This window comes from Alternaria metachromatica, assembly GCF_023757995.1.
Source record: "Alternaria metachromatica strain BMP 0045 chromosome Unknown scaffold_11, whole genome shotgun sequence".
Lineage (NCBI taxonomy): Eukaryota > Fungi > Ascomycota > Dothideomycetes > Pleosporales > Pleosporaceae > Alternaria > Alternaria metachromatica.
Window position 1 is genome coordinate 548,472 of NW_026055502.1, and position 25,863 is coordinate 574,334.

The 25,863-nt window shown below is 53.4% G+C and overlaps 8 protein-coding genes across 8 annotated transcripts; 5 read left to right on the forward strand and 3 right to left on the reverse strand.

Moving 5' to 3' along the window:
- Positions 1 to 1,591: 1,591 nt before the first annotated feature.
- J4E83_005631 (uncharacterized protein) lies at positions 1,592 to 5,320 on the forward strand (the record flags this gene model as incomplete). Its single annotated transcript, XM_049332549.1, has 1 exon — positions 1,592 to 5,320. One exon carries the CDS (start codon positions 1,592 to 1,594, stop codon positions 5,318 to 5,320), a length of 3,729 nt encoding a protein of 1,242 aa, XP_049188357.1.
- Positions 5,321 to 5,958: 638 nt separating this feature from the next.
- J4E83_005632 (uncharacterized protein) lies at positions 5,959 to 6,661 on the reverse strand (the record flags this gene model as incomplete). The annotated part of the gene is made up of 2 exons (XM_049332550.1): positions 5,959 to 6,242; positions 6,520 to 6,661. The coding sequence occupies 2 exons, from the start codon at positions 6,659 to 6,661 to the stop codon at positions 5,959 to 5,961; spliced, it is 426 nt and encodes a 141-aa protein (XP_049188358.1).
- Positions 6,662 to 6,973: 312 nt separating this feature from the next.
- J4E83_005633 (uncharacterized protein) lies at positions 6,974 to 8,424 on the reverse strand (the record flags this gene model as incomplete). The annotated part of the gene is made up of 2 exons (XM_049332551.1): positions 6,974 to 8,143; positions 8,260 to 8,424. The coding sequence occupies 2 exons, from the start codon at positions 8,422 to 8,424 to the stop codon at positions 6,974 to 6,976; spliced, it is 1,335 nt and encodes a 444-aa protein (XP_049188359.1).
- Positions 8,425 to 8,744: 320 nt separating this feature from the next.
- J4E83_005634 (uncharacterized protein) lies at positions 8,745 to 9,848 on the forward strand (the record flags this gene model as incomplete). Its single annotated transcript, XM_049332552.1, has 1 exon — positions 8,745 to 9,848. The coding sequence occupies one exon, from the start codon at positions 8,745 to 8,747 to the stop codon at positions 9,846 to 9,848; it is 1,104 nt and encodes a 367-aa protein (XP_049188360.1).
- Positions 9,849 to 12,252: 2,404 nt separating this feature from the next.
- On the forward strand, positions 12,253 to 13,521 carry J4E83_005635 (uncharacterized protein; the record flags this gene model as incomplete). The annotated part of the gene is made up of 2 exons (XM_049332553.1): positions 12,253 to 12,659; positions 12,723 to 13,521. The coding sequence occupies 2 exons, from the start codon at positions 12,253 to 12,255 to the stop codon at positions 13,519 to 13,521; spliced, it is 1,206 nt and encodes a 401-aa protein (XP_049188361.1).
- Positions 13,522 to 15,255: 1,734 nt separating this feature from the next.
- J4E83_005636 (uncharacterized protein) lies at positions 15,256 to 17,035 on the forward strand (the record flags this gene model as incomplete). Its single annotated transcript, XM_049332554.1, has 2 exons — positions 15,256 to 16,308; positions 16,361 to 17,035. The coding sequence occupies 2 exons, from the start codon at positions 15,256 to 15,258 to the stop codon at positions 17,033 to 17,035; spliced, it is 1,728 nt and encodes a 575-aa protein (XP_049188362.1).
- Positions 17,036 to 18,495: 1,460 nt separating this feature from the next.
- Positions 18,496 to 19,442, forward strand: J4E83_005637 (uncharacterized protein; the record flags this gene model as incomplete). The annotated part of the gene is made up of 2 exons (XM_049332555.1): positions 18,496 to 18,631; positions 18,685 to 19,442. The coding sequence occupies 2 exons, from the start codon at positions 18,496 to 18,498 to the stop codon at positions 19,440 to 19,442; spliced, it is 894 nt and encodes a 297-aa protein (XP_049188363.1).
- A 3,288-nt stretch (positions 19,443 to 22,730) lies between these two features.
- Positions 22,731 to 23,999, reverse strand: J4E83_005638 (uncharacterized protein; the record flags this gene model as incomplete). Its single annotated transcript, XM_049332556.1, has 1 exon — positions 22,731 to 23,999. The coding sequence occupies one exon, from the start codon at positions 23,997 to 23,999 to the stop codon at positions 22,731 to 22,733; it is 1,269 nt and encodes a 422-aa protein (XP_049188364.1).
- Between the last annotated feature and the right edge of the window lie 1,864 nt (positions 24,000 to 25,863).

Sequence of the window (25,863 nt, forward strand, 5' to 3'; positions counted from 1 at the left end):
CCGATGTGAGCAGTGCTGCATAGCTGTCAAATTGTCCCTGCTTCCCCGCACCGTACCACGCGACATCCATCTCAGCAGCAGTTTACGCGCCAGGTGTTTGGCAGGGTACGGATAAATCTGCAAAGTGAAGCTTGGGCCGTCGCCGCCTCAGACAACCCGCCAACTCAATTGATCCTGCCTCAACTGGCCCCAACAGGATAGCAGCCCAGATATTGATCTCAGCTCTTTTGATGTTCTGTGCACTTTTACCGCTTCTATATTGACTTGTCCCCTGCCCTGAATTGACGTAATTCGACCGGTGTGTAGATGGCGAGTTTGCACTCAGCGCGTTACATTGTGTATGTTGCCAGGCGTGCCATGTTCGTGACTTGGGGTTGAAACGGGTGTCCACTGTATATTTACCGGCTACTTCGGTAATCTGAAGAAGACGCAGGCATTAGCGACCTACCGCGGGCTTCAGCGATTGCCATGTGAGACCGAGCCCATAGAGACTTTCATGTGTGAGGGGGAGAGAAAATACTAAGGAAACCGTTCACCGTGTCATCAGGGATCAATCAGAGTCAGCTTGGAATGTTGAGGCCCGGGGTTTGGGCGCAGAATCCAGCGTGCGCAGGCGAAATGAGAGTGGCTTTCTTCGATAAGACACCGGTGCCATGACTTGCATAGGGCTGAAAGCCGTCCGCATGAACGTGAATCGTGAAAGGTCCGAATATGATATATATGGAAGGAGATCGCGAGTAATACCGCAAGGACAAAGTTTAGAGCCTGAATCTGCTGCGAATGCGTTCTGGAAGCAAGGCGTTACGATGAGATGGTGTTGAGCGAGTCAGCTGGATCGTGGGCGGTTAGGTGGAGATTGACAGGATCGATCTTGCCGTCTCTTGGGCTGTGGCTTCCATCTCCGCTGTGATGGAATAGTAATCCGGATAACCGGGCGACCAGAGCACCGTTACCGAAACTGTGATAGGGAGCATCGAAGGATCAGTTCACAATCTTGAGGGTGACGGGATGATGTTATGAAAACCGCTCGTGGTGAGTGGCATGAAGCGAAAGGATGAAGACTAGCCCAGTGACGTCGATGACTACGAGGTCGACGCCATTAGTGATATTAGAGAACGTTCCTGAATCGATGAAATGAGTTTGTCGGTTGTAGTACCACAGGCTCCAGAGAAGGTGTTCTTGAGGTGCGATGTCAGATGGGTTGTGAGGTTGCTAGAGTAGGAGCGACGCGATACCGCGGAAGCTGCCCGCGAACTAGCGCGTTTAGTGATATCATCGCCTCGAGTGAAAGTGCAGCTGTCAACCACGGTCGCACCTGTCGCCTACGACGTTTTCACCTCGACGCTGTTTGTCACAGCTCATGCGCGAACTGCCTGCTGACCCGTGATGGCTCACTCCCGTCTCTAGTGCTGGTTTTTCCCGCTTCACGTTCCTCGACCTGGCGCTGTTGCCTTCGGCGCAACTCATCACGAATTCTCCTACCCACGAGTAATCCGACGCACACCACGCACGGCGGTTCAAATCCCGCTCGAGACTCCCGGTGTCAATAGAACCGCTTTCGAAGCCCTCTTAGACTGCGACAACTGTCGTCATGTCGTCGCCCTCCGAGAACGCTGCGCTCGCCACCGCGCCTGAGATCACCGTCACCAATCCAGACAACTCGAACGATGCGACCATGCATGATGGTGGGGAAGAATCAGCAGAGGATATACCGTCAGATGCCGACGAGGAGGCACGGTTGAAGATGCTCACGACTGGCACACGAGCGCAGGATGACTTGGAACGCGATATTGGCAGGCAGGCGGACCAGATGATGACGGAGCAGGCCGATGCACGCGACAAGAAGCGCATAGAGAAGCTCGAGGGTGAAGCAAAGCGGGCGGAAGCTGCTGTACAAAAGCTCAAGAACCGTTTGGCTCTACCAGCTCTGGACACGCAGAAGGCCAAACTCCGTGGCGAGATCGCAGCGTATCGGGACAAGATCGATGGCCTAGACCAGGAGATGGATGGTATACAACAGCGTATCAACGATCGTCACAAAGCACATGGGGTGGACGAAGCAGCAGAAGAAGGCTCCAAGGGTCCTTTACCCAACGAGAGCCGGCGAGAGTGGCTCATCCGCACAGGCAAGATCACGCCTTTCTCCAAGCTGGCGCAGGACCAGCCAGACTCAGGGACGCTGGGTGAGGTCATGCTAGATGCTGAAGCGGAGGATATGGTGACCGAAACCGCGAAAGAGCCAGTATCACATCGCAACCTCATGAAGCCTGGCTTCCAAGACGTCGAATCCAGTTCAGAGGCTCCGAGCCCAAAACCTACAGCCCGGTCGAAGAAGCGGCGGAAGGTCACTCCTACCAGCGATACTGTCGGTTCGCGCGAATCGAGCGCGGCCCCGGGTTTTACCGATCCTGATTCAGACGATGCCTTTGAGCCCGGCATGTCGGATCGCCAGCTTGCGACCCTAGATGAGTCGGATGAGCTTCCAGATGACATGGATGAAGACGACTCATACGCAGAAGAGACTACCGGTCGTAAGCGTAAAGCTAAGGGCAAGAAGACGAAGAAGGCCAAGGCTGCTCCCGCAGAAGCTGCTGTCGTCGAAGATCTAGCAGGTGTCGATGACGGCAACGAGCGGCTATATCGGAAACGTATAGAGACTTGGTCCAAGAGCCGCGCCGCTGCTAGGAGAAAGGCCAAGGCCAATACTGGTGAGGCAACTGCCGATGAGGAGGAGGATGAAGAAGAGTGCTACCAGCCTCATCCTACTGAAGCTGACACTGAATTCGATGGCGGATTCCGCATCCCTGGAGACATCTACCCGGCATTGTTCGATTATCAAAAGACTGGTGTTCAGTGGCTTTGGGAGCTGTACTCGCAGAATGTTGGTGGCATCATTGGCGATGAGATGGGTTTGGGTAAAACCATTCAAGCTATCGGCTTCGTTGCCGGCCTTCATTACTCCAAGAAACTCACCAAGCCTGTCATCGTAGTTTGTCCCGCGACGGTCATGAAGCAATGGGTCAATGAGTTTCACCGCTGGTGGCCTGCGCTACGAGTTTCTATCCTACACACTTCTGGTAGCGGGATGTTGGACACCCATCGAGAAGATCGTATGGAGCGGGAACTTGAGCTTCGGAACTATGGCGACTACGACAATACTTTGACTGGCGCTGGAAAGGCTGCTAAGAAGATCCTCGAGAAGGTCAAGCGAGACGGCCATGTCCTTGTCACCACGTATTCAGGATTACAGACCTACTCTGAGTTCTTGATTCCTACTGACTGGGAATGCGCCATCCTAGACGAGGGCCACAAGATTAGGAACCCGAACACTGCTATCACGATCCACTGCAAGGAGTTGCGGACGCCCAATCGTGTCATTCTCTCTGGCACGCCGATGCAGAACAACCTAACAGAGCTTTGGTCGCTCTTTGACTTTGTATTCCCGATGCGCTTAGGCACACTGGTGAACTTCCGCAACCAGTTCGAATTCCCGATCAAGCGTGGTGGCTACGCAAATGCTTCGAACCTGGAGTTTGAGACAGCGGTACAGTGTGCCGAGACCCTCAAGGATGCGATCAGCCCCTACCTACTGCAGCGGTTCAAGGTCGATGTCGCAACCGATTTGCCACAGAAGAAGGAGCAGGTACTCTTCTGTAAGCTCACGCGTCAGCAGCGACAAGCATATGAGGGTTTCCTGGCGTCGGAGGACATGAAATCAATTGCGAGCGGCAAGCGCCAGATGCTTTACGGTGTCGACTTCTTGCGCAAAATTTGCAATCATCCTGATCTGACGGAGCATAAGACCCTGTCGAAGAAGCTGGGATTTGACTATGGCAACCCCAATAAATCTGGCAAGATGCAGGTTGTCAAGGAGCTGCTGTCGTTGTGGAAGAAGGGCGGACACAAGACCCTTCTCTTCGCTCAGCATCGTATCATGTTGGACATCCTGCAGAAGTTCGTCAGTCAGTTACCCGACATCAACTGGCGTCGCATGGACGGCGAGACGCCGATCAAGGACCGCCAGAACCTTGTTGATGAGTTCAATAACGATCCGAATCTACACGTCTTCCTCCTCACGACGAAGGTCGGTGGTCTTGGCGTCAATCTCACAGGTGCCAATCGCGTCATCATTTACGACCCGGACTGGAATCCTTCGACCGACATACAGGCGCGAGAGCGTTCATGGCGTCTGGGACAGAAGCGAGAGGTTGAAATATACCGGCTGATGTCTGCAGGCACAATCGAAGAGAAGATTTACCATCGTCAGATTTTCAAGCAGTTCTTGACGAACAAGGTGTTGAAAGACCCTAAGCAGCGACAATCATTCCAGATGAGCGATCTGCATGACTTGTTCACGCTCGGTGTGGAGAACGTTGAGGGTGAAACCGAGACAGGCAACCTATTCCGTGGTTCAGAAGTCAAGTTTGAAGAGGATGGTAAGACTGCAGAGGCATCGGCAGATGCTACAGGAGCCGAAGACCTCGCCGCAGTGAAAGGCATCTCGCGATCCGAAGCCTTCCAAGCCCCCGTCTCCGACGGCGAGGATGCTGCTGCTACCACTAACGAAGACGGCACCGACAAACCCCCAACAGATTCCCGTCTGATGTCCACCATCTTCGCCAAAACAGGTGTTCATTCCGTCCTCGAACACGACGCAATCATGAACTCCACAGCCGGCGGCCGAAAGCGCAAAGTGCAAGCCGACCCAGCCTACATCCAACGCGAAGCAAAGCGACAAGCCGCCGTAGCAGCCGAGCAACTCAAGAAGAGCATGCAAGAAGCGCGAAACGTGCCCGCCGGTACACCAACATGGACCGGTCAATTTGGTGAAGCAGGCCGACCAGATGCATCCCGCGGTATGCCATCCAGCCGCGGTGGTCGAGGTGGACGAGGCGGCGGACGCGGCGGCGGCCCCTCATCAACATCCATTCTCAACAACCTCGCCACCCGACAAGGCCGTCCTACGCTCCTCAACCCCGGCACAACTCTCAACACACCCACATCCGCCAGCCCATCCCGCGGCTCCACACCCTCCGCACCCACAACACCGCAGACCTTCCGTGGCCGCCGCATGCTCGAAATGATCCGCGATTTCATGCTCACCCATGGTGGTGTGGTACCCAGTCGTATGCTGGTTGATCATTTTGACCATTACTGCCGTGCGCAGCCGGGAAGGAACGAGGAGTTCAAGGAGATGCTCAAGTTGATTGCTACGCTTGAGAAGAGCGGGAGTGCGCAGAGGGGGAGATGGGTGCTCAAGGATGAGTGGAGGACGCCTGCTGCGGGTGCGGCGGGTAGGGGAGGTAGGGGTGGAAGATAGGAATTAAAGATGGGGAGGAGGAGGATGGGTGATTGGAGGGAAAGATGGGGTGGGAGAGTGAGTTTAGCATGGCATTTTACGGCGTTTGAGATAGGGAGATACCATTTGTAGCTTTTTTGTTTTAGCGCCTTCTTGCCAAGTGCTGGCATATCATATCGTAGATGGAGAATTGTGTATCTTGTATGACATATATATATTTCAGAACACAATTTGAAGCATACGCAAGCATCTCGAATGCGTCGATGAAAAACTGAAATATGACATTGTTACTACACACTCGTTCTAAATCCTGGTGATGCCAACTCTCTTGACCTCGTTTTCGTTCGGTCGTTTCGCTGTACTTTAGACCCATCTATGCAATCACGAGACCTCGCTCAGCGAGTGGAATGCTTCTTGACGTGCTTCTGCAGGTTGTCGAATCGCGTGTAAGACTTCTGACAGCCTGGGACTTGGCAGGCGAAGCGTTCTTGTGCTGCTACCGGTTGATGTGTCCTGAGGTGGCGGGCCAGGTCAGCTCGGAGACTGAATGCCTTTGAGCAGCCGTCGAAAGGGCACTTGTGACGTCGTCGGTGCTTGCGATTGATGTGGTCACTGCGGACTGGTCAGAGGATGCACCCTCAGCTTATCCTGGGATATGATCATACGTACTTGAGATCGCAGTGCCGACTGAAAGCTAATTCACAGAAGCGGCAAGAGAGCTCATGCGCCTCATTTGTGTTGCTATCCTCGGGATGTGCCCACTGTTCAGTGGGTGGCGAGCTTGATTGCTGGCCATCTTCGAAACCAACTTCTGCAGTACCAGATGTATCCAATGATTGCTCACCAATCGTGGAAGAGCTGTTGTTGTCGACAAGAGTCGGTATGTCGTCCTCGGGGGTAGAGTCGCCGATAAGATACGGAGCGTGTATAACAGGATTGATGTCTAATTCAAAAGCAAACGGACTAAAGACACTTGAGGTAGAACGCCGAAGACATCGCACATATGAAGATAAAGCATTACGCGAACGAAGTGAAATGGAAAGAAGGAAAGGCGAAGACTACGTAGGCCTTCGCCGGCAGTTATGTGGGCTAGGCGTGAAGCCTAAGGGTGCGTGACCCCAACGCCTTGCGGCGCGGTAGGTAGTTGGTTGTCGAAGATAGTGTTGAGGTGAAAAGATTGTAAGCCGAATGTAAGTGTCCCTTATATGTCGGAGCCGTACCCCCGGAGGCATAGAATGCACTAGGCTGGATCTCAGCCACGGCAGCCGCCGCCTGCATGTCGGCTTGTAGCATATAGCCAGTGCCTTCCGTACCTTGCTGCGCAGCCACTGTGATGTGTCCTATCATAGTACATGCCTCCATTCCGAGCTGGGGCCATATATGCAGCCGGGTCAAGAAGCTGACAGCATGCACATGTCGCGCTTGTCCGTAATAGGACCCTCTCAGCCGTCCTTCGTTTTCGTGCAACCATTATATGTCGCCCTCATCCATCAAGGCTGAGAACGTTTACGCTAGGGGGCATAGTGCCTCGACTTTGAAGAAAGCCCTGGGGGTCAAGAAGTTCGGTATCCAATATTGTGTCAGCACATATGTACGCCAGTACACAATCCTTTTTGTATACCAATTTATTTGAGATATACCAGGCTCGAGCGCGAAAATGGTGACATTGACCACTTACAACTTCCCCCGACTCTTCTCCATCTCCTCCTGCAAGATCATACCAACAGGCCCACCCCGGCTTCCATCACCAGCCCACTGCTCCTCTGGTATACGTTCAGCTGGCCACTCCCAGCGGCCCTTGAAGTCCTCCGGTGTCCTCCCCTCAATACACTCCACAATGCTATCGCCAATAACAGGCAAGAACTTAAAGCCATGTCCTGAACCGCCTGTTGCCACAAAAAGCCCCTTGTACTTGGGATGATACGAGATCAAAAAGTCACCATCCCTTGTATCAGTATACCAGCAGATTTTCGATTTTGTGAACGGTCGCGAGGGAACGGCGAGGGAGGGGTGGATCGCGGTGAGGAAGTCTCGGCATTGGCGTTGGCCTTCTATAGGGACGGCTTGCGATGGGTCGTCGACGTGTGTGTAGGGAAGCGAGGTTACGATTGTCTCGTTCGGGTCTTCAGATTCTGGGTGTGGGATTGTGGTTGGGTTGAGATAGCCGTGGCCGTGGCGCGCTACTTTGAGCAAGCCCTTGTGAGGCGGGATCATGAAGAGGCCGTGGGAGAGGTTCAGAATAGTTGGCCGCGGAGCCATCTTCGCTTCCTCCTCCTTGGAGATGGGCATGTAGCACAGCGCCTGCCCGGTGGCTTTACAAATGCCACGGAGATCGATGAGCGATGCCGTCCATGCGCCTGCCGCCAGCATTGTAAGGTCCGCCTTCAATTCGGTCGAATCGTCGAGCCGTACACCGGAGACAGTGTTGGTTTTGTGATCGATCAACAGCTTCTTCACGCCCTTTGTGACAAACTTCACTCTCCCCAGCTTCTCCACCTTTTCTCTCAACCACATCATTGCACCCTCTGCGTCTGCCCAGCCTGAACTCCAGTTCACGTAACCGGTGCAGCCATTACCCCAGGGATCTTTGCCCTCCAGACCACATGCTTTCTGTATTTCTTCCGCCGAGTTGAGCACTTCCACTCTGTCTGTCCCTATCGCGCGAACATTTTCGAGCGAGCTGGAGACGTACTTCTGCTCTGGGCCCCATGCTGTTACACATAAGCCGACCTCATGGTAGTGTTCGGTCGCGAAGTCGGTGCGCCAGCGGTTTTGTGCGACGGTTGCGAGACGGGTATAGCGCGCGGCAGCGTAGTCGGGACGGATGATTCGTGAGGCGTCGATCTGTATGCGTTCGCTTGAGTGTTTGGTCTTGAATGAAGCGGTTGTTCCGATCACTAGGGAGTTTTCTGCTCCAGGGTATGGCGTCGAGAAAATTTAGATTGAATTGCTCTACTTACACTCGAACCATCAGGTGTAGGGAAGGGCTGACGGTCTACAACAGTAATTGAGGTATCCTTGTACTGCGGGTTTTGACATAACGAATAAGCTGTGGAAAGTCCAAATGCACCGCTGCCGACGATTAGGATGGATGAGGGTCTCTCAAGAGATGCAGAATAAGCCATTGCGCGCGAGATTAAGATGTTTGAACGTATAGCAACTGAGCAAAAGGAAGGAAAGGCATGGAGAAAAGTCCACCTACCTGCGTCCGAACGGCGTGCAAGTGCCGCTGGTGGGCCGATATCGTTGACTGACTGATGATTTGAAGGGCGTGCGTCGGCTGGGCACGGTTGAACCTCGTGGCTGCAGGGAGCTTTGACGCTACCGAGAGATTGGGTCATCGGTGCATGGAAAGATTTGAGGCCTCAATTCGACATCGACAGCCTCACCAATCGCACCTCAACGTCATCCGCTACTAAGTTATTCTGGGTCTGCCTGTATCGCAATGGCAAAGTTACCGAAGCCCCCGAAGGCGTTCCCCGTAAAGCACACGATACCGTCGAAGCCCGCGATACCACAACACATACGAATACAACGAGCGCAACACGATAACGAAGTACCGCTATATGCTCCAAGGAACCAAACACCCGAACAAGCACTGAAGAGAGTGCTGGCAGCACGTCCGCGGCTCTCAGATCTACAGCGGCTTTCAGATGAGGAACTGAAGTCGGCGCAACACCAGGCAAAACTGCGGAGAGCGAGACAATGGCCAATGTTCGGTATTGGGTTGATCGCATTTGGGTTGGGCACATACGGAACCATGCTCTACGCTTCGTTGACGCAGGAAACGGACCTGGGAAACTTACCTGAAGACCTGTCCGATCGATTCGACAAAGAGGCTGAGGGCTATGACGAGAAAGTGGACACATCTGAGATGCTGCTCTTATTGACTTCTAAGCGCAAGAAGCTCACTGCCATGGCCAAGGGACATGTGCTAGAGGTGGCTGTCGGTACAGGCAGGAACATACCATACTACAAGACCAAGCAATGTGCGACGGTGACGCTACTCGATTCTAGCGGGCCCATGCTGGCTGTTGCAAGGCGGAAGTGGAACGACACGCACAAGGAGTACTTTAGCCGTGTCTTCTTCAAGCAGCAATCTGCCTTAGATCCGATTACGCCCCCATTTGATGCCCAAGTTGGCTACGATACGGTGATACAGACAATGGGACTTTGCTCCACGCCCGAGCCCGTGAAGCTGCTCCAGAATCTCGAGTCGTGCACCAATGAGAATGGACAGATCTTGCTTCTAGAGCACGGCAAGTCGCATTACGAGTGGCTCAACAACATACTGGACAAGTCAGCTCCAGCCCATGCGGACGAACATGGTTGCTGGTGGAACAAAGATATCGGCAAAATTGTCGAAGAGAGCGGGCTGGAAGTTGTCAACATAAAGCGCTACAACTTCGGCACGACATGGTGGTTACAGTTGAGACCCAGGAAGGGCATGCGGCAAAGATTGGCCGAGACCACCGCAGTCGAGCAGCCGCTTGCTGCTCAAGCCGGATCCCCGGTAACACAAAAGTCCTGGTGGTCACTGTGGAGATAATAAGTCGCCGTGTCACCTTCCCCACATTCACCATGATCGAGAATGATCGAAATGTTGCAGCGCTGCCGCTATTATAGACAGTGCGCCTAAACTTACTCCAAGTCCACTACCCAAGCTGTTGCACTCTATCAGGCAGCTTAGTTCTGTCTCAAACGACGTCAACTTTACGCGTTATGGCAGAAGGAGGGGAAGGCCCAAAACGGCAATTTCCAGATCGCGACCATCGATAACCTGGGATCCAACAGAAGGTCAAGCGAGATCTGCGGTCGGGATCATGGGCAAAGGACAATCGCGTCACGGCAGACTGGAACGCGACATGGCTCGCCCGAACTTTGTTCTGTCTTATCATCCGGGCACGCCATGCGTTTGCATGTGCGTCTGGGGTCTGATGCCCTACCGTTGAGCACGATGGGCTCGCACCTCGTAATCATCATTGCCGAGCACACCCAGCGACACGTCCATGGCTGACATGCATCTTTATCAGTGTCGACGAGGTTGCGTGTGGGAACAAGCAAACAAACAATGCATCTTCACCGTCTTTCACGACTTGCCAACTTCCTCATGCAGTCCACACTTCGTCTGGGGAAGATACGTAGCGCATCCGTGAATCTGTCTGCCCACAGGACAAGTGCGGCGCCATACCTTCCAGTTCCCCACAAAAGGTGACGCTGTGCTGCGCATGCAGACCGGACCTGGTTCCATGCGCCTGTCCCCATTGGGGAAAGACGTATGCACAATCCCTGCGCAGCCATCGGAAGTGATGGCAACTCGCGTGCGCAATGTTTGGGGGTGTGGTCGCAATGCGGAGTGGAGGCTGATGAAACTGATGTGCCAGAAGATCCAGCTCGGCATCCATCATCACTGTGCTTTTTCCGGGCATCAATGCCACTCGTTATCAATGAGTTATCAATGAACAAGCAGCAATCAAGCCACATGTGCTGAGAACGGTTTTTGTCGTTCGCGTATTAACGTTGCCGAGGGTTGGCCGCATGCCAGTAGGAAAACTTCCGTTAAAGAAAAATTCGAGAAAAGTGTGCTCACCGCCCTGGGGCATCCTGGTTGCAGCGTTGAGGCTAAATCCACTTTGACGGCTAGGCGAAACCTCAGAACAGGGATGTCTCCGCTCTGGAACAAGATGATATGCACGCTGCATCAGATCATGGCCAGCGCCCGTCCACTCGCATCGTGGCCGTTTGAGTGCTTGGAGACGCGGAAGATATTATAGCGGTCAGCGTGCGGGACAGCTGTGATGACCCGCCCAATTGCAGGTGGGAAGGATGCGCGATGCTCGAACCAGACGTGTTGAGCATGAGATCACTTGCGGGAAAGCCGTCTCAGGGCAGTAGACGTTCGTAATCGTTGGCGGAGGTTTGTCGGCAAGGAAGCATCCTTACCAGCTCCGTCTAGCATGTGCCACTTATTGCGCGCTCGGAGCAAGATGTAGAGAGATCCAAGTGCGGTGTTCACTGCTCCGGGCTCAGCTGAGACCATCTGATGCCCGAAGCTTGACACGGGCAGAGGTGCAACACAGACGGCCCAGATACACGGGATTGGTCAGGACAGCGAAGCCCATACAAGACGTTGGACAGGCTGCCGGAAGGTTGTGCCTAGAAGTGTGCGGCGAGTAAGTACCTACGTTAGAGGACTCTACCGTGTGGTACATGCAGGCAGGCAACGGCATGTTGATAGGAGCGTTAGGCTCTAGCCCCTGGCCAACAAAGCAAAAACGGGCTCTAAAAGTAGTATGCTGTCATAACCAAAGAGGCGATCCCTGGATACATTCACCCTACTAGACGCACGGTCTCTTACCGGAGCCTAGTCGCTCCTTCTTCACTGTGTGCTCCACTACGCCTCCGTTCTTTCCCTCGTCGCATCCCCTCTTCCTTCACCACCCCTCGAACTACATCAGGGCCCGACATCAACTGTCCTGTCCCATTCCGTTTCCCCTTGCCTCTCTCTGTTCTGTTTCCTGATTCCCGTGGTGTTGGCGCAGCACTTGATTGTGTTGCCATTAGTTGTTGGTTCGAGCTCAAGGCAACCGGGCGCCATCGCCGAGTTACGTATTCACTCTTCAGGAGGCGAGCCGCGTAGCTGCGACAGGACGGGTGCCACTCAGCATTCAACTCCGCCAGACATCTCTCGCAATAATCAGGCGCTCTTTTCGACGCCAAAGCCTGCAGTGCAGACAGAAGCGCACGCTACCTGCATCTCGGCGGCAGCGTTGGTGGTATAGGCTGCATTGCATTCCTACCGGACCAATCGACGACCCTGGCATTCGCGCAGTAACAAAACACTTTTGGCTGCACACCCTCTGCCAGCCTCAATAATTATCTTGTCCCCCGGAAGCCTCCCTCCTTCCTTCCTCTCCCTGCGCGACGTTTGCGACTGCATCGCCGCTCCCACTATGCCCTACAACACACGCCGGAAGTCGCTGTCGCTGCCGTCGCTCGGCATCCAGCTGCCAGGAGGACCGCGATCCGCGCGCTCACCGCCTTCGACAAGCGACGGCCAGCACGCCGCAAAGAAACAGAAACGCTCCCACTCCGGCTCTCTCTCATCGGCACTCCCCTCGCCATCACGCCCCGCCGCACTGCGCCTCGATGAGCAGCGACCCAAAAGCTCAGGCCGGGTGGCAGACACCCCGCCACCGTCGCCAGGCGGCGAGTCCGGCACGACCAAGATCGATACCCAGGGCATCGACGACGAAATCGTGGTCGGCGTTATCGAACAGCTCCAGAAGACAGGCAACCGTCCCCACCTGCTGAAGGAACTCGCCCTCGTTCTATCGCCCATCATTCCCATTGTTGAGAGGTACGTACCAAACTTCCGCCATCCACGCCCTGACCACCAGTTACTCATGCTGACGTACTCTAGCTCCGCCAACCCAGCTGCCATTATCTCGTCACGCTTAGCGACCTACCTCAAGCGCAATTGGACAGCGCTGTCGAGATGCCCACTCGACAAGAAGCTCGTTGGTACCCACCCCAAGCGTGTCTACTACTTCCTCTCCACTTGCCCGCATCAGCCTATCCCGGCCGACGGAACTAGCACCGCCATGGCACCGCGCATCGTCACCCCATCGCTGTCGTCCGCAACTTCGGAAGAAGAGGACGCGGATGCGAGGTCAAGAGGTCGCATGTCACCGTCGCCCGAGCTAGACCTGTCCGACTACGACAGCCACGACAGCGACCCCTTCTCCAAACAGAGCCATCTCCCCACGACTGCGAACATCTCGCACAACCGCCGAGCTCAGTCGCCGCCTTTAGAAAAGGATGAGCGCGAGTTCACCCAGACTGCGTCGTTCCTGCAGCAACGCCGGATGAGCCAGGAAGCCGAGCGCGAGCGATCTGCCAGCGCATCTGCCGAGCCAACACAACAGAGCGACGTCAAGATGGAAGAAGTCGCCGTCTCCGTCGAAGAGACCGTAGAAAGCGCTGCTCAAAAGGACTCGGAAGCCGCAGCCGCCCTCTTCGGCCAGATGGACCACCTCATGACCTTCCAGAACGCTCTATCACCCAGCAGCCCCGCGCTGAAACCCGTGCTCCACATCGAAATGCCCCCGCCGTCGCTCAAGCGCAAGTCGATAAAACTCGAGCTTGACGACGACTGGATCATGAAGAGCCCGGAGCTTATTGACCTTGACGAGCTTGATGACCTTTTCGGCGGCTACTAGGCCGCTATTTCCTTTGCGCGATTTCTCTCTGTATACGACATTTACGATTCTCCCGGGGCACGTCTCTCATCTATTCCTCCTATCTATTGTATTCTCTCCTCATGTCGTTTCATCATTGCGTATGTCCTAGATGGATTCCATTTCGCCGCTCGCGCTGCACTACACACTCTAGGGATGTTGATTTATCGCATGGAGTTCTTGAGATCTGGGTGTCTAGGAAGGAATTCTGTAAGATAACTGTAGAGTGTAGCTGTGCGATTACCAGCCAGGAGGCCTGGCTGAGGCGCTGGATTGTTACTCGGCGTCTGAATGCGCGAATCTGCGACTCGGTGTTGGCCAGCATTTTCCAGAATGAGGCAGTCGCCCATGGCGACGAAGAATGAAGTAAAAGGAACGGAACTACTAGATAAAAGTTCATGAAATTGAAAAACAGTTGATATCCTTCAGAACAGCTCATCAAAACAAGCTCTTGCACGAACGTGTCTGTGATGTCGGCAATCTCGATTGTTGCCGACCAGAGCTGGTGGGCCGGGTTGTCCCCTACCAACACGTACTCTGCGCTCACCGCCCGAGTTGCGCACTTCCTGCACCTAACACCACACCTGGCAGTGGTCTAACGCATAAGAGCGCGAAAATTGGGCCCTCACCGGCAGGGCCATCTGCGCCCAATGCGGCTCCTACGATGCGGTGTATCCTAGCCCCAGACAGGAAGGGACAGAGACCTTGGCGCTGCGTTGTTGAAGAAGTTGCGGTCGAGCGAGATGCGCTGGAGAACAGCCTCACTTTTGACCGCACACGCGCACACCAGCGGGGTTGACGAGTAAATCTTTGCATGCTGCTCCAGATTCTGCTCATCTGCCTGGTATAATCAACAATCCCGAGGGGTAATCGCATGTTCGCAGACAAGAGGCTGGGTAAGCGAGTCCAATGACTTGGGCACCCCCAGCCCTGTACAGCAAAGCTTTGAAGCCGAAGCCCAACCACTCGACGTAAGAGTGCGCTGTGCGCTGCGCGACACGTCCGCCCTATTTCCTTTCCCATATTGACCATCCGACCCCCTCGGTTTCACGGATTCCTGTGCCCTGCGTCAAAGTGCTTGCTGCAGGTTCCCGAGGCTGATGAGGAAGCCCGTTGCCTCGCTTACTCCCGCCCATCAAGTTTGAAGAGTTGGAACGGAAGAGCTGGAAATTGTGAAAAGAGGAGGCTGGGGATCCGCGACACCCTCATCCACTGCCCATCAGACGTGCGATCGCTACGAAACGAAGCGCGTCTTTCCGGCGTCTTTGCAGTGGTATACGAAAGGCCATTCGCGGACATAGCCCAAGGCTGCCAGCAACACAACACCAGCAGAGTGGATAGTCGACACGTGGATACGCAACAACCGGGTTAGCCGCATTGCCAGTCACCAAACCTCGCCGCGGGCGTAAAAAGCTCACGCATATCGACGTAGCCCGCTCTAACTCCCCTTGGACTTGGGCTGCGTCTACACCACGACAGCAACTGCCTTTTTCAAAGGCACACCAAGAAAGAGCCAGGAACCTCAAGAAAAGAATGTCTGTAGCACTATCCCGAGCGCGGAGCAGAAGTCGGGCGCCGAGCACAAGAGCGCCGTTAACATCACAGCCCATCGTTGTGGATGTTCCGCGAAGTGGGGCTAAATCACCACTCATCATTGATGTGCCAGCACCAGCACCCCGCGCAAGGAGCAGAAGCGTGCGTAGCATGCGCGAACCCATGGTCGACGCACCTGGACTCAGCGGTGGACGGGGGATGTTCAAGAGGTTGATCGTTGCGTGTGACGGAACCTGGCTAAACTCGGACGATGGAACCAAGAACGGTACTCTCTCCATCCCAAGCAACATCACTCGCATATCAAGAGCCATCAAGGCAGTCAGTCAGGACGGTATCCAGCAGATTGTCAACTATCACCAAGGTCTTGGGACCGAAGGCGGAAAGCTCTCGAGATTGGTTGGGGGTGCTACGGGCAAGGGCCTGAGCGATGATGTTCGAGAAGCCTATTCGTTTCTTGCCAACAACTATCACCCAGGAGACGAAATCTTCTTGCTAGGGTTTTCGAGAGGCGCGTTTACCGCGCGTAGCATCGGCGGCTTGATCGGAGAGATTGGTCTTCTCACAAAGAAGGGCTTGAACACGCTACCAGAAGTGTATGAAGATGTCCAAAATCGGCGGAACCCAGACTATCGCCCGAAGCACGAGGACGTACCTTTCCCGCGGAAACCAAGCGCAGATGACCCACGATACGCAGAGGAACTGGAACGCAGAGGATTGACTAGACTGGATATTCCAATCAAGTGCATAGCGGTGTGGGACACCGTTGGCAGTCTCGGCATACCGCGGATCGGGAAGCTGCAGCGCCTGGGTCTACAGATGAAGCAGTCAAAAGCAACGACTTTCTACGACACCAAGCTGTCTAATTGCATCGAGAATGCATTTCAAGCGTTGGCTCTGGATGAGAATCGGTCGTCGTTTTCGCCTGCCGTTTGGGAGAAGCCCGAGGGCAATCGAACGACGCTCCGCCAAGTATGGTTCCCAGGTGCGCACGCAAACGTTGGTGGTGGCTACGACGACATGCAGATTGCGAATATCAGTCTTGCGTGGATGATGAGTCAACTTGAGCCATTCCTGGATCTGCGGTCTGAGTATCTGTTTGAACAAGACGATTTGAACGAAAAGTACTACAAGAAAGAGGAGGGTGCGATCAGACCGTGGAGTTTTGGCAAGATCTATAGCGAGCTGAAGGGCGCCTTTGCGATCGGTGGTAGTACTGTAAGTTTCAATTTCTTGCAAGTATACGCATGCGTACTGACGGAAATACTAGCAACGCAAGCCAGGTCAATACACCTCCGTAGACCCCTTCTCAGGCCGCTCAACAGAACGACCCCTCCGCCAAACCAACGAATACATCCACCCCTCAGTCCGCACCCGCTACCGACTCGAAGGCCCCGGAATCCAAGACCGCGGCCTCTACGAAGCTCGCGCCCTAACCGACAGCTACAAACTCGTCGTCGATTACGGCGCCAACAACTCCCGAGCCGGCGACGCAGAAGTCTACTGGAAGATCAAATGGAGAGACACCATGGCCGTCAAAGTCCTCCCCGAAGCCCCTCTCTGGCGCCTAGAACGCGAACTCGCAAAACGTGATCCAGCAACCTACGACTACATCAAAAAGCCACCTGCCACTGCCACTACGCGGAGTAAACGCCGTACTGCGCGGCCTCTCTCCGCGGATTTCTCAAACAGCAAAGTGGGCGGCGGACTCACGAGTCCCACTTCTACCCGCAAAGCGAGGAGGGACACGTTTTCTCCGCGGTCGACGTTCCCCGCCGAAGACCGCGCGCCGCCTAGTCGGAGGAGCACGACGAAGATTGAGAGACCGCGCAGTAGGAGTCGCGCGCGCAGTGTCGAGTTTGCGAGTGATCGAGAGACGGATATCAGGGAGAGTATGCCGCATCGCAGGGAGAAGGACAAGGCGTGGTGGGAGGGAAGGCGGTGACGAAAAGTTGATTAAGCGCGCAATGTTTCCTTAGACTTTCTGATTTATACTTTCGGTTGACTTCATATGGAGGGTTGGATATATGCGGATACCCTTTTAGATGTAATACGATTCGATACTTGAGTGTTAGGTGGACTTGGACAAGTCACTTCGCATCGATGTGACGCTCATTATGCACAGTCATTCTCGGAACCAACAAGCTGACGAAACCATGCTTTTGTTCGACTGCCAGCTACCATGACAAATATGTATATCGAAAAGTACCGTGGTGCTGGAATCACGTGGGTCATGGGCACCCGGTTGCCACTCCCTATACCATTCGGTAATCCAGCGTGACCAAATAGCGAACACCCGCCCAATACCTAAACTCACAGTACTTACGACCAGACTATCGCAAGATAATTGAGTGCGAATAAAAGAAAGATGGTAAACCCGCCTACCAAGATTTGGGTGATCGACCTCATCGGGCATACCCACAGATCTCCTTTCTAGACCCTGGTGCGTGAGGCTCGATCGACGAGGGGGACCCTGGCCAAATCTTCGCAGTCAACGGTTTCAGTGAGTAATGCGCGGACCGACTGCTGTTTATGTGTTATTCACCGCATGGCAATCGCGACGATGGCAAAGATGAATATGAGGTGAGGTGACCTGATGTGTGCTGTGTTGTGATGTTTGCAGCGGAGGTGCAGCAGGCGGGATGTGAGTGGCCAGACCACAAGTCGATGATGGCTGCGCCGCCCGCCCATCGCTCGGGAAACGGACGTGCGAGAATATCGTTTTCGTGCGTGGAACGCGCAACGCTGCATGACAAGGCCGTGTAAGCAGCCCGTCGACTCCACGATATTCTCACGAGGTATAGCAGTGACGGTCCATGACATACCCACCTCCTCGAAAAGACCTGTCTTCGTAACGTCCAAGCCCAGAATACGATGCGCGCATTGATGTCTCCCTCGGAACAATATCGTGTTGCGGAGCCCTCATGTTATATTTAGGGTTGCATTGCCCTCTAGCGCTAGTGTCTCTCGGGCTGCCCCCTGCTTGTATCCCATTCGCCGCCGCCCGCCGCTGGGCTGGTGCTGCTGAGCTGGGCTGGGCTAACAAGTCGAAGCTGAGACCATCAAACCTCTCCTTTCACTTCCGCCGTTGAGACAAAAACCATCAATCGCTTTATCGCTTACCTCGAACCCGTCGCCTATCTTCACCCTTCGCCAGTCGCTCGTTTATACGGACGGAGAGGTGTTAACTGTAATATCCATTCGTCGTTTCTCCGCGTAATACTTGTGTCGCGTCGCCTCCGGAGCTCATTCTTCTCTCCCGTCCCGTCACGCCTGAGAGTTGTACGATACCTGAGATTCCACGAGGAACTCTTCCCGCTTGCGAAACGAGTTTTTAGCCGGTACACACGTTTTTGGGGCTTCGAAGGACCAAAGGAGACTTGTTTTAGGCATCTTTCGGACAAGATGAGGCCGTCTCAGCTTCTCGCTGCCGTGGTGGCCATGTCGTCGGTTACGCATGCCATGAACGTCAAGCATGCATTCGACAATATCCATGGGTTGACTGATGTCAAGAACGTGCTCATGGGACGTCAGGATAACAGTACGTTTGAGCATACTCAGGATTAGATGGTTGAGTACTAATGTCATGGTTAGACAACAATAACAACAACGACAACGCCTCAGACGCACCCGCCAGCACACAGCCCGCGAAGACATCCGCAGCGGACAAACCCACCGAAACAGGCGGCGACAACAACAACGATAACAACGACAATAACAACAACGACGACAACAAGTCCTCCGGCACCGCAAAGGAAACCGCAAGCGGCACCCAAAAGCCCAGCGGCTCCAAGACCACCGGCAAGGGCTCAAAGTCCACCAGCTTCGACGCCCGCCTCCCCGCCGGTGGCCTCACAATGGTGACCCCCAACGCTCTGGCCGGAACACAATTCTACAAAGTCGGCGACTGGGTAACTTTCGCCTGGAACTACACCTCCCTCTCCGTGACCCCCTCGGCCATCGACGTCCTCGCCTCCTGCACCGCCAACCAAGCCACCTACACCATCGCCGTCAACATCTCCGCGAAGCAAACTGAGGTTCTCTGGGATACCAAGCACACGCCTGATGGCCAGGCACCGTTTTTGACCGAGAACTACAAGTTGCTCATCTACGACTCGGATCTTAGCGCTACTGCAGCCCCAAGGCCCGGATATCTTGGAGCGTTCACTGGATTCACGTTTGGCATGTACCTGCCGCAGGAGTACATTTCGCTCAAGGATGGATACACGTGCCCTAACTGCAACGGCGCGCTTTCGCTTTCTGAGAAGAAGACGCTTGCTGCTATGCTGCTTACTACTGGTACGACGATTGGCTCTATGCTTTACTTCACGTACCAGTTTGGTGTCTGGTAGATGAAGCGCCTTTTCGATACACGTACACGTAGATCTACGACAACGCAAATCCGATAAAACGCAAGAACTCGACGCTTCACCGCTCACGATTACGGCATATCACAACACACTTTCTTTTTACGCCAATCTTCACATCTGTCCATATTTCGCCACTCATTTACAAAAAGATTCGGGCGCTTTCTGGTGGGCAGTGATATACGGAGCATCGTCACAATCTTTTTGGGGCCATTGAGGCATCTGGTGTTTGGGAGTTGTTATATGGGCTTTGATTGGAAACAATGGTGTTCTGCATTCGGCTCGAGAGTATAAAGATATGTAATACTTGGATTGCTTCGAGGTAAAGATGGGTATGCAGGGGGGATGTGTATATGCTTGGATGGGTGTGAAGGGATGGCAGTGTTGCTAGCATCTTCGTCATTTAGATTGAAAAGAGGGAAAACAAATGAAAAAATTATGTTAAGCACTTCACTTCGGTTTGAGGATTCGCACGTGGGGAGGCTGTTGTGAGATGTGCAGGCTACCGAGATCTATGGAATAGGACAGACGATGTCGTACTTCGCAACACCGCCAGTCGGACGGAACTCATATGATCTACTTGTATTACACACGCCTGTCTTCATCAGCTTTCTCATGCGCTTTAAAGCAAGCGTCCTTATACTGTGACTCGGAAGTAGACAGTGATCCCCTCCATTCTTCACAGCAGGGGCGTAGCTTCTCCGGTCGGTGGTGATCATCGCCATCATCACTTTTCCACAATCTGTGCGACGAGATGACGGCCTGTGCGTCTTCATCTGCATATAAATAGCTCCTGTTTGAGTTCTGACTCTCTTCCTTACATCTACAACCATTCCTTCAATTTCCAAAAACCCATGGATCGAGATCGCATGTGTGGAGAGGACGTTCTCTCTTCCATCAAAACGGGAGCAATGATAGAGTATGAGAACTCCGCGCCGTGTTTTCTACTTTCCAAAGTATAGTCTCTATTACTCATGTTCCACCCGCTGCGATCTGCAACCTTTACCAAAACGCAAAGTGCTTTCATCGATGGTCCTCTCTGTGCGAAAACGGGTATTCGAAGAAGCTATGTCTTTCGCCTGCTGTCACCAAAAAAGACAGGACAGTCCACTTATGGAGATCAGAAAGAAGACCTCAACTATTTCATGAGCGGCGCTGCCTCCGCAACTAGCGATACCGCATAGCGTCTCGGTGTCGGTATAAATATCTACCCGCTCGCACCTTTCACACTCTTCTTCATATTCCTACCCATTCTCAATTTACCGAAAATGACACTCAACTGGTTCATGTCTGAGTCGTTCTTCCGAGTCTCTCAAAAGTTTCTCGATCTCTCTCTATGTTGTCGCTCCAAACCTTGCCTGTTACCTAGAGTATTATCAAAAACTGTCAACCCCAAGCCGATGTCTGTCTCCTCAGACGGGCCGCGAACATCTTTGAAATGAGAGATATCTTGGTTATCTTCTCTATCCAAAAGTTCAAGAGACAAGACAAATGTCTTTCGCCTGCTGTCGAAAAGAATCGATCGAAACGGAATATGACTTCCAAAAACACGAGGTCAACTGCCGATGACGATAAATGCGACCATCGAAAAAGCTATGTTGCACGGGTCTTCTGGAGCATAAATACCTGCCACTTGAACGCCTCTTACTCTTCTTCATCACACCAACACTTGACAGTCTTTCCAAAAGACGAAATTCGTTGGATCATGTTGGTTGCGCGACTCTCTGTTCAAAAAAGGCACATTTCACTGCGATGTGAGCGCTCCGAGCTACACCTACAATTATCAAAAAACGAGAGTTCTTCTTCGCATGTCTCCGTCCTTGAGCAGATCGGAGATAATTTCAAAACCAAGTATCCCGCATTCCATGCTGGCCGTCGTCCTCCCTGAACGCTAAGATCACGGCCTGTGCGTCTCTTATTACGCATATATATCTGCTACATAGCTACCCCCTTCTCCTCCTTCTTCCAACAGTCTCTTCCTCCCTTCAAAAAAGGATATGAACAATCTCATGTCGCTTGTGCGTTCTGGGTTTCTGAAAACTGGGGACGACCTCTCGATGTGAACGCCCCGAGCCATACCTTCTATTATCGAATCCTCCAATAGTTTACACTATGTTTCCGTCCTCGATAGAAATGCAAATCGATCCAAAACCAACCTGTACAGGCTTCACGTTGGCTGTCCTTCCTGAACGCCAAGGTCACATACCGCCCGTCTCTTCCCCTGCATATATATACCTGTCACTTGGACGCCCTCTTCTCCTCTTCATTCCATCAACTACTATTGTTATTCTCCAAAAACGCGGTTCATTCGCAGCCATGTCGCTGGCGCCTTCTCTGTTGTCCAAAAATGGGATTTAACCGAGTCATGTGGAAGGTTCGAGCTGTACCCTCTATCGCTAAAACACCGTGGAGCGCCTATGATGTCTTTGTTCCCGAAAGCCTTGCATTTCAACTAAAAAGACACAGGACGAAATCATGTTCTCTTCTCCGTGCGAACACCACATCTCCGACATGGATCTTGCTCTGCCTCTGTGCACATAGATACTCTTCCTTTGGTCTCCTCCTTCTCTTTTTCACTCCAATAACTTATCTTCTTTCTCCAAAACCGATCCGTGTTCTCTTCATGTCGGTGGCGCCTTCTGTCCTCCTCAAAACTATATCAATACCAAGTTATGCGGACACTCTTATCCCTATCCTCTATCTACTCAAATAAATACGGCGACATTGGATGACCTCGCTCTCGGCTGGACTAGAGCTTAATTCAAACTCGCGAACATGATCTCAATGTGTCGACTGAGTTCGCTGTTCAAAAAGCGAAAGCGAGACAATCATGTTCTTGTGCCTGCCGTCACCAGATCCTTAGCAGGCTATCAAAACTTGATCAAGAAATGGCTTCTGGACTTCAATGATCGGAACTGTGCTGAGAGGTGTTTTCTTTTTTGCAAAATCTTCCTGGCCCTGGAATCATGTGTTGCTGTTGGTTGTGAGAGCGCTCCTATCGGTCAGGTTGAAAAGCGAAGTGCAGCTCGCCTACGCAAATATTTACGAAAGTGGAATCCATGAATTCCTCGGAAGATATTGTTCACTCTATTCAAAACGACGAATGCAAAGTAGCATGATTCTTTTTGCTTTGGTTTTGACATCATGGAAGATATTGAGAAAAGTTTGATTGTAAAGATCTACAGAAGAAGAGAATAAGACTACCAAAGCGTCGCCCACCGAAAACGATGAGATGCGCACACCACCCGGGCTTAAGCAGCTGGGTCAGCTAGTCTAAGCACGGCTGAAGCACTTAGTAACCAACTCGCGGTCAGTGGAGCCGTTAGGCGTCAAACCAAGCACGTAGCTCTGATCAAACGCACCAGCCGACCAACCAATGTAACCAAGGTAAACATCGCTGTTCTTGTTCAAGCTGTCAAGCGCAGCGCAAACATCCTTCTCGCACGACACAGTGTTACCGCCACCGACCTCAGACAAGATAGCCTGACGCTTGTTGTCACGGAGCCAAGTAGCGAGCGGGACGAACGAGTCCTCGACGTGGTCGCTGGTGCACTCAGCGTGGGTGCCGGAGTTGTCGCTGTCGAGGTAGCGGTGGACGTCGAAGATGAGCTTGTCGGTCGTGCCGTCGGCGTCCTTGACCTTGAGAAGGGAAGGTCCGCTAGCGGTGGGGAAAGTACCGGCGGATGTGTAGTCGGTACCTGGGAGGAGGATCATTTGCGACTTGGCGCCGGCCTTGCGGATGGCGGTTACGGCGGCCTGGCACGAGTCGGCCCAGGTGGACATGGTGAGGTCGTGGGGCTCGTTCATCAGGCCAAAGGCAACGTTCTTCTCGGACGCGTACTTGGTCGCGATCTTGGTCCAGACATCTGCGAACTGTGCGTTGGTTGGACCGCCTTGGCCGACGATCTGGCCATTCCAACGGGCGTAGTTGTGGAGGTCGAGAAGGCAGACTGCGCCGGTGGCCAAGCAGCCTTGGACGAGCTTGTCGTAGGCAGCGCTGACGGTGGCGTCGAGGTTACCACCGAGAGTGTTGCCGGTCAGATGCTGCCAGCCGATGGGCAGACGGTAGATGTTGAGCTTGTCGTCCTTGGTGAAATGCTGCATCTGGGCGATTCCGTTCGCACCGGGGTCGACGTAGGCTCCGCTGCATGATCCGGATGTGTCGCATCCGAAGTCGAAACCAGCAATGTTCATACCGGCGTACTGGGTCTTTCCGGAGCTGGCTGCCGCGTTGGCAGCGACGGCAGCCTTGCTAGGAGCGGCAACAGCTACTGCTGCCGGAGAAGAGGTCTTAGCAGCGGGTGCCTTGGTGGCAGTCATCATGGTTGTAGGAACAGGGCTTGCTACAGGGCTTGCTGCACCGGCACCGGCACCAGGAACACACTGAGAGTACCAGTCGTTCTGGACCTCACAGTGGTATCCAGAGACACATGCGGTGGCTCCGGTGAAGCCCTTTCCACCACACTGTGTGTAGGCTGCGCTCTGCGCAGCGTAGGCACCGCTTGCTGCTAGAGCAGCGAATGCGAAGGAGTAACGAGCCATTGAAGCGAAGTTTGGACGAAGGAAGTAAGGATTTGAATAGATGAAGGAGTGACAATGCGATCTAGCACAAGAAGAAGTAAAGGATTGAAACTTCACAAATGTGATGGAGAACTTTGGTGAGGGTGGGTAGGTAGCGCTTTTATCATGTCATGGTAAGAGTAGGTACTCCAAGGGTCACGTCCTTGCGCTTCCAACCCGTTCGAGACCTACATTCCAGAAGACGGCGTGGCGGCACGTAGTCTCCGCATTGTTCCCACCGTTTCACGATCATTACCGAGAAGCTCGGTGATATTGAGTGGCTGTGAGCCAGAAACACGGGAGATGGGTTGCATGTGCGACGTTCCGGCATCTGGAGCTGTCAGTGCTGTCATCGGAGCCTTCGGAGGGCGGCGGCTAGTCCAAGCGAGATGGTCGACCCGCTTTTTGGCTTGCTCTCGAGCCCGGTGAGCGGTTTCGAGCCCGTTCGTGGTGTTGGAGTGAAACGACTAGGCTGGGTTTTGTGGGGATCGGCGTAATGTTTCTTCATTTCGCCAAGATGAGAGGGGTGTGACAAGCTTCAGGATTCACGGAGAATAGAAGCTTGGTATGCTTGTTCAAAGACGCATCAAAGTATTGAAAGGCTTGTTCTGAGAGGCGCAAGGGAGGAATATCTGGTACTCGTGATCCAGTGATTAGGCTGTCGTACGTCCTTGCGACGTGGAGTTGGATCGTCAAAGTCGTGGGGTGAGCCGCGGTCCAGGTACCGCCGGGTTACAACCGGTGGAAGAAGTCGACATCGTGGAGTGCTTAGTTTGTTTTACAAACGTGCACATCCGTAACGGGTAGACAGCGATGATCTCATGTCATCATGCCGTACGGAAAAATTACGCGTGCTTCGTGGCTGCCATTCTGTTCATCTTTCTGGTGTCGCCTTGAAAATCTGAGACATCCTCTACCGATCTTCATCCTCGGCTTCTGAGCGTGCCGATGCGCAAAGAAGTATTCGGACAGATTTACACATCTCTGTGAAGTTTGTACTCCTCAGGTGCGCGTTCTTTTCATCTGCTGACCTTGCCACTTTTCTTCGAGACCATCTATGCCGTCGGAAATAACATCACCACCCGTGCGCCATTATGTTCTTTTTCTTCATCGTTGACGCCGTCTATTCCCTCATATCCTTGTGTTGGTAAGAACCCAGCCGTAGAAGCATCAGGCTTTGCCTCCTCATCGACCACGTGCCGTTTCCTCTGGTTATCACCTTGTCCTCTCACCCGTTCACATCCAGCCGTGGGAATGAATGGCTGATTGTCCATCGACGATCGCGTTCGTTTCGTGCCTCGTTTGTTGATGCCGGCACTGGATCATCGCCAAGGGCTGACACGGTAGATTGAATGCGCTTAGCATCTCTTTCGAATATTTCATACCTGTCATAGTTCAACATTTGAAGCCTGCTTTCCAGAAAGAACGCTGTTCTCCATGTGAGTATCGAGGTTGCGAGAAGCTCAACGGCAGTCGTGTCGAAGACGATGCAGTCGATGATTCGAGGCGACGGCCTACTCCGTGAAGTCATCGTTCGTCTCTTCCATTGATAGACAGCGCGGGAAAGAGTCAAAACTTCTGTTGTAATTCTGATCAGCATTTTGTATGTGCGATAGGTCTTTTCGTCGGGTACGATCTGGCATGGACATTGCAAAACCTTCAAAGCTTGGATGCCATTGAAAGTCGGTCTGCAGAGTGCAAACCGCGAGGCTGTGTAGTGTTACGGCTGCAATCATCGACTAGAGCCCTTGAATTGAGTATTCTCAAGCTTGAAGGCGTATGTCGCTGGTGTTCGTTCGGTCCAGCAGCCAGCATGACGACCCCGCCTTTCCAAGAACAATTAGCT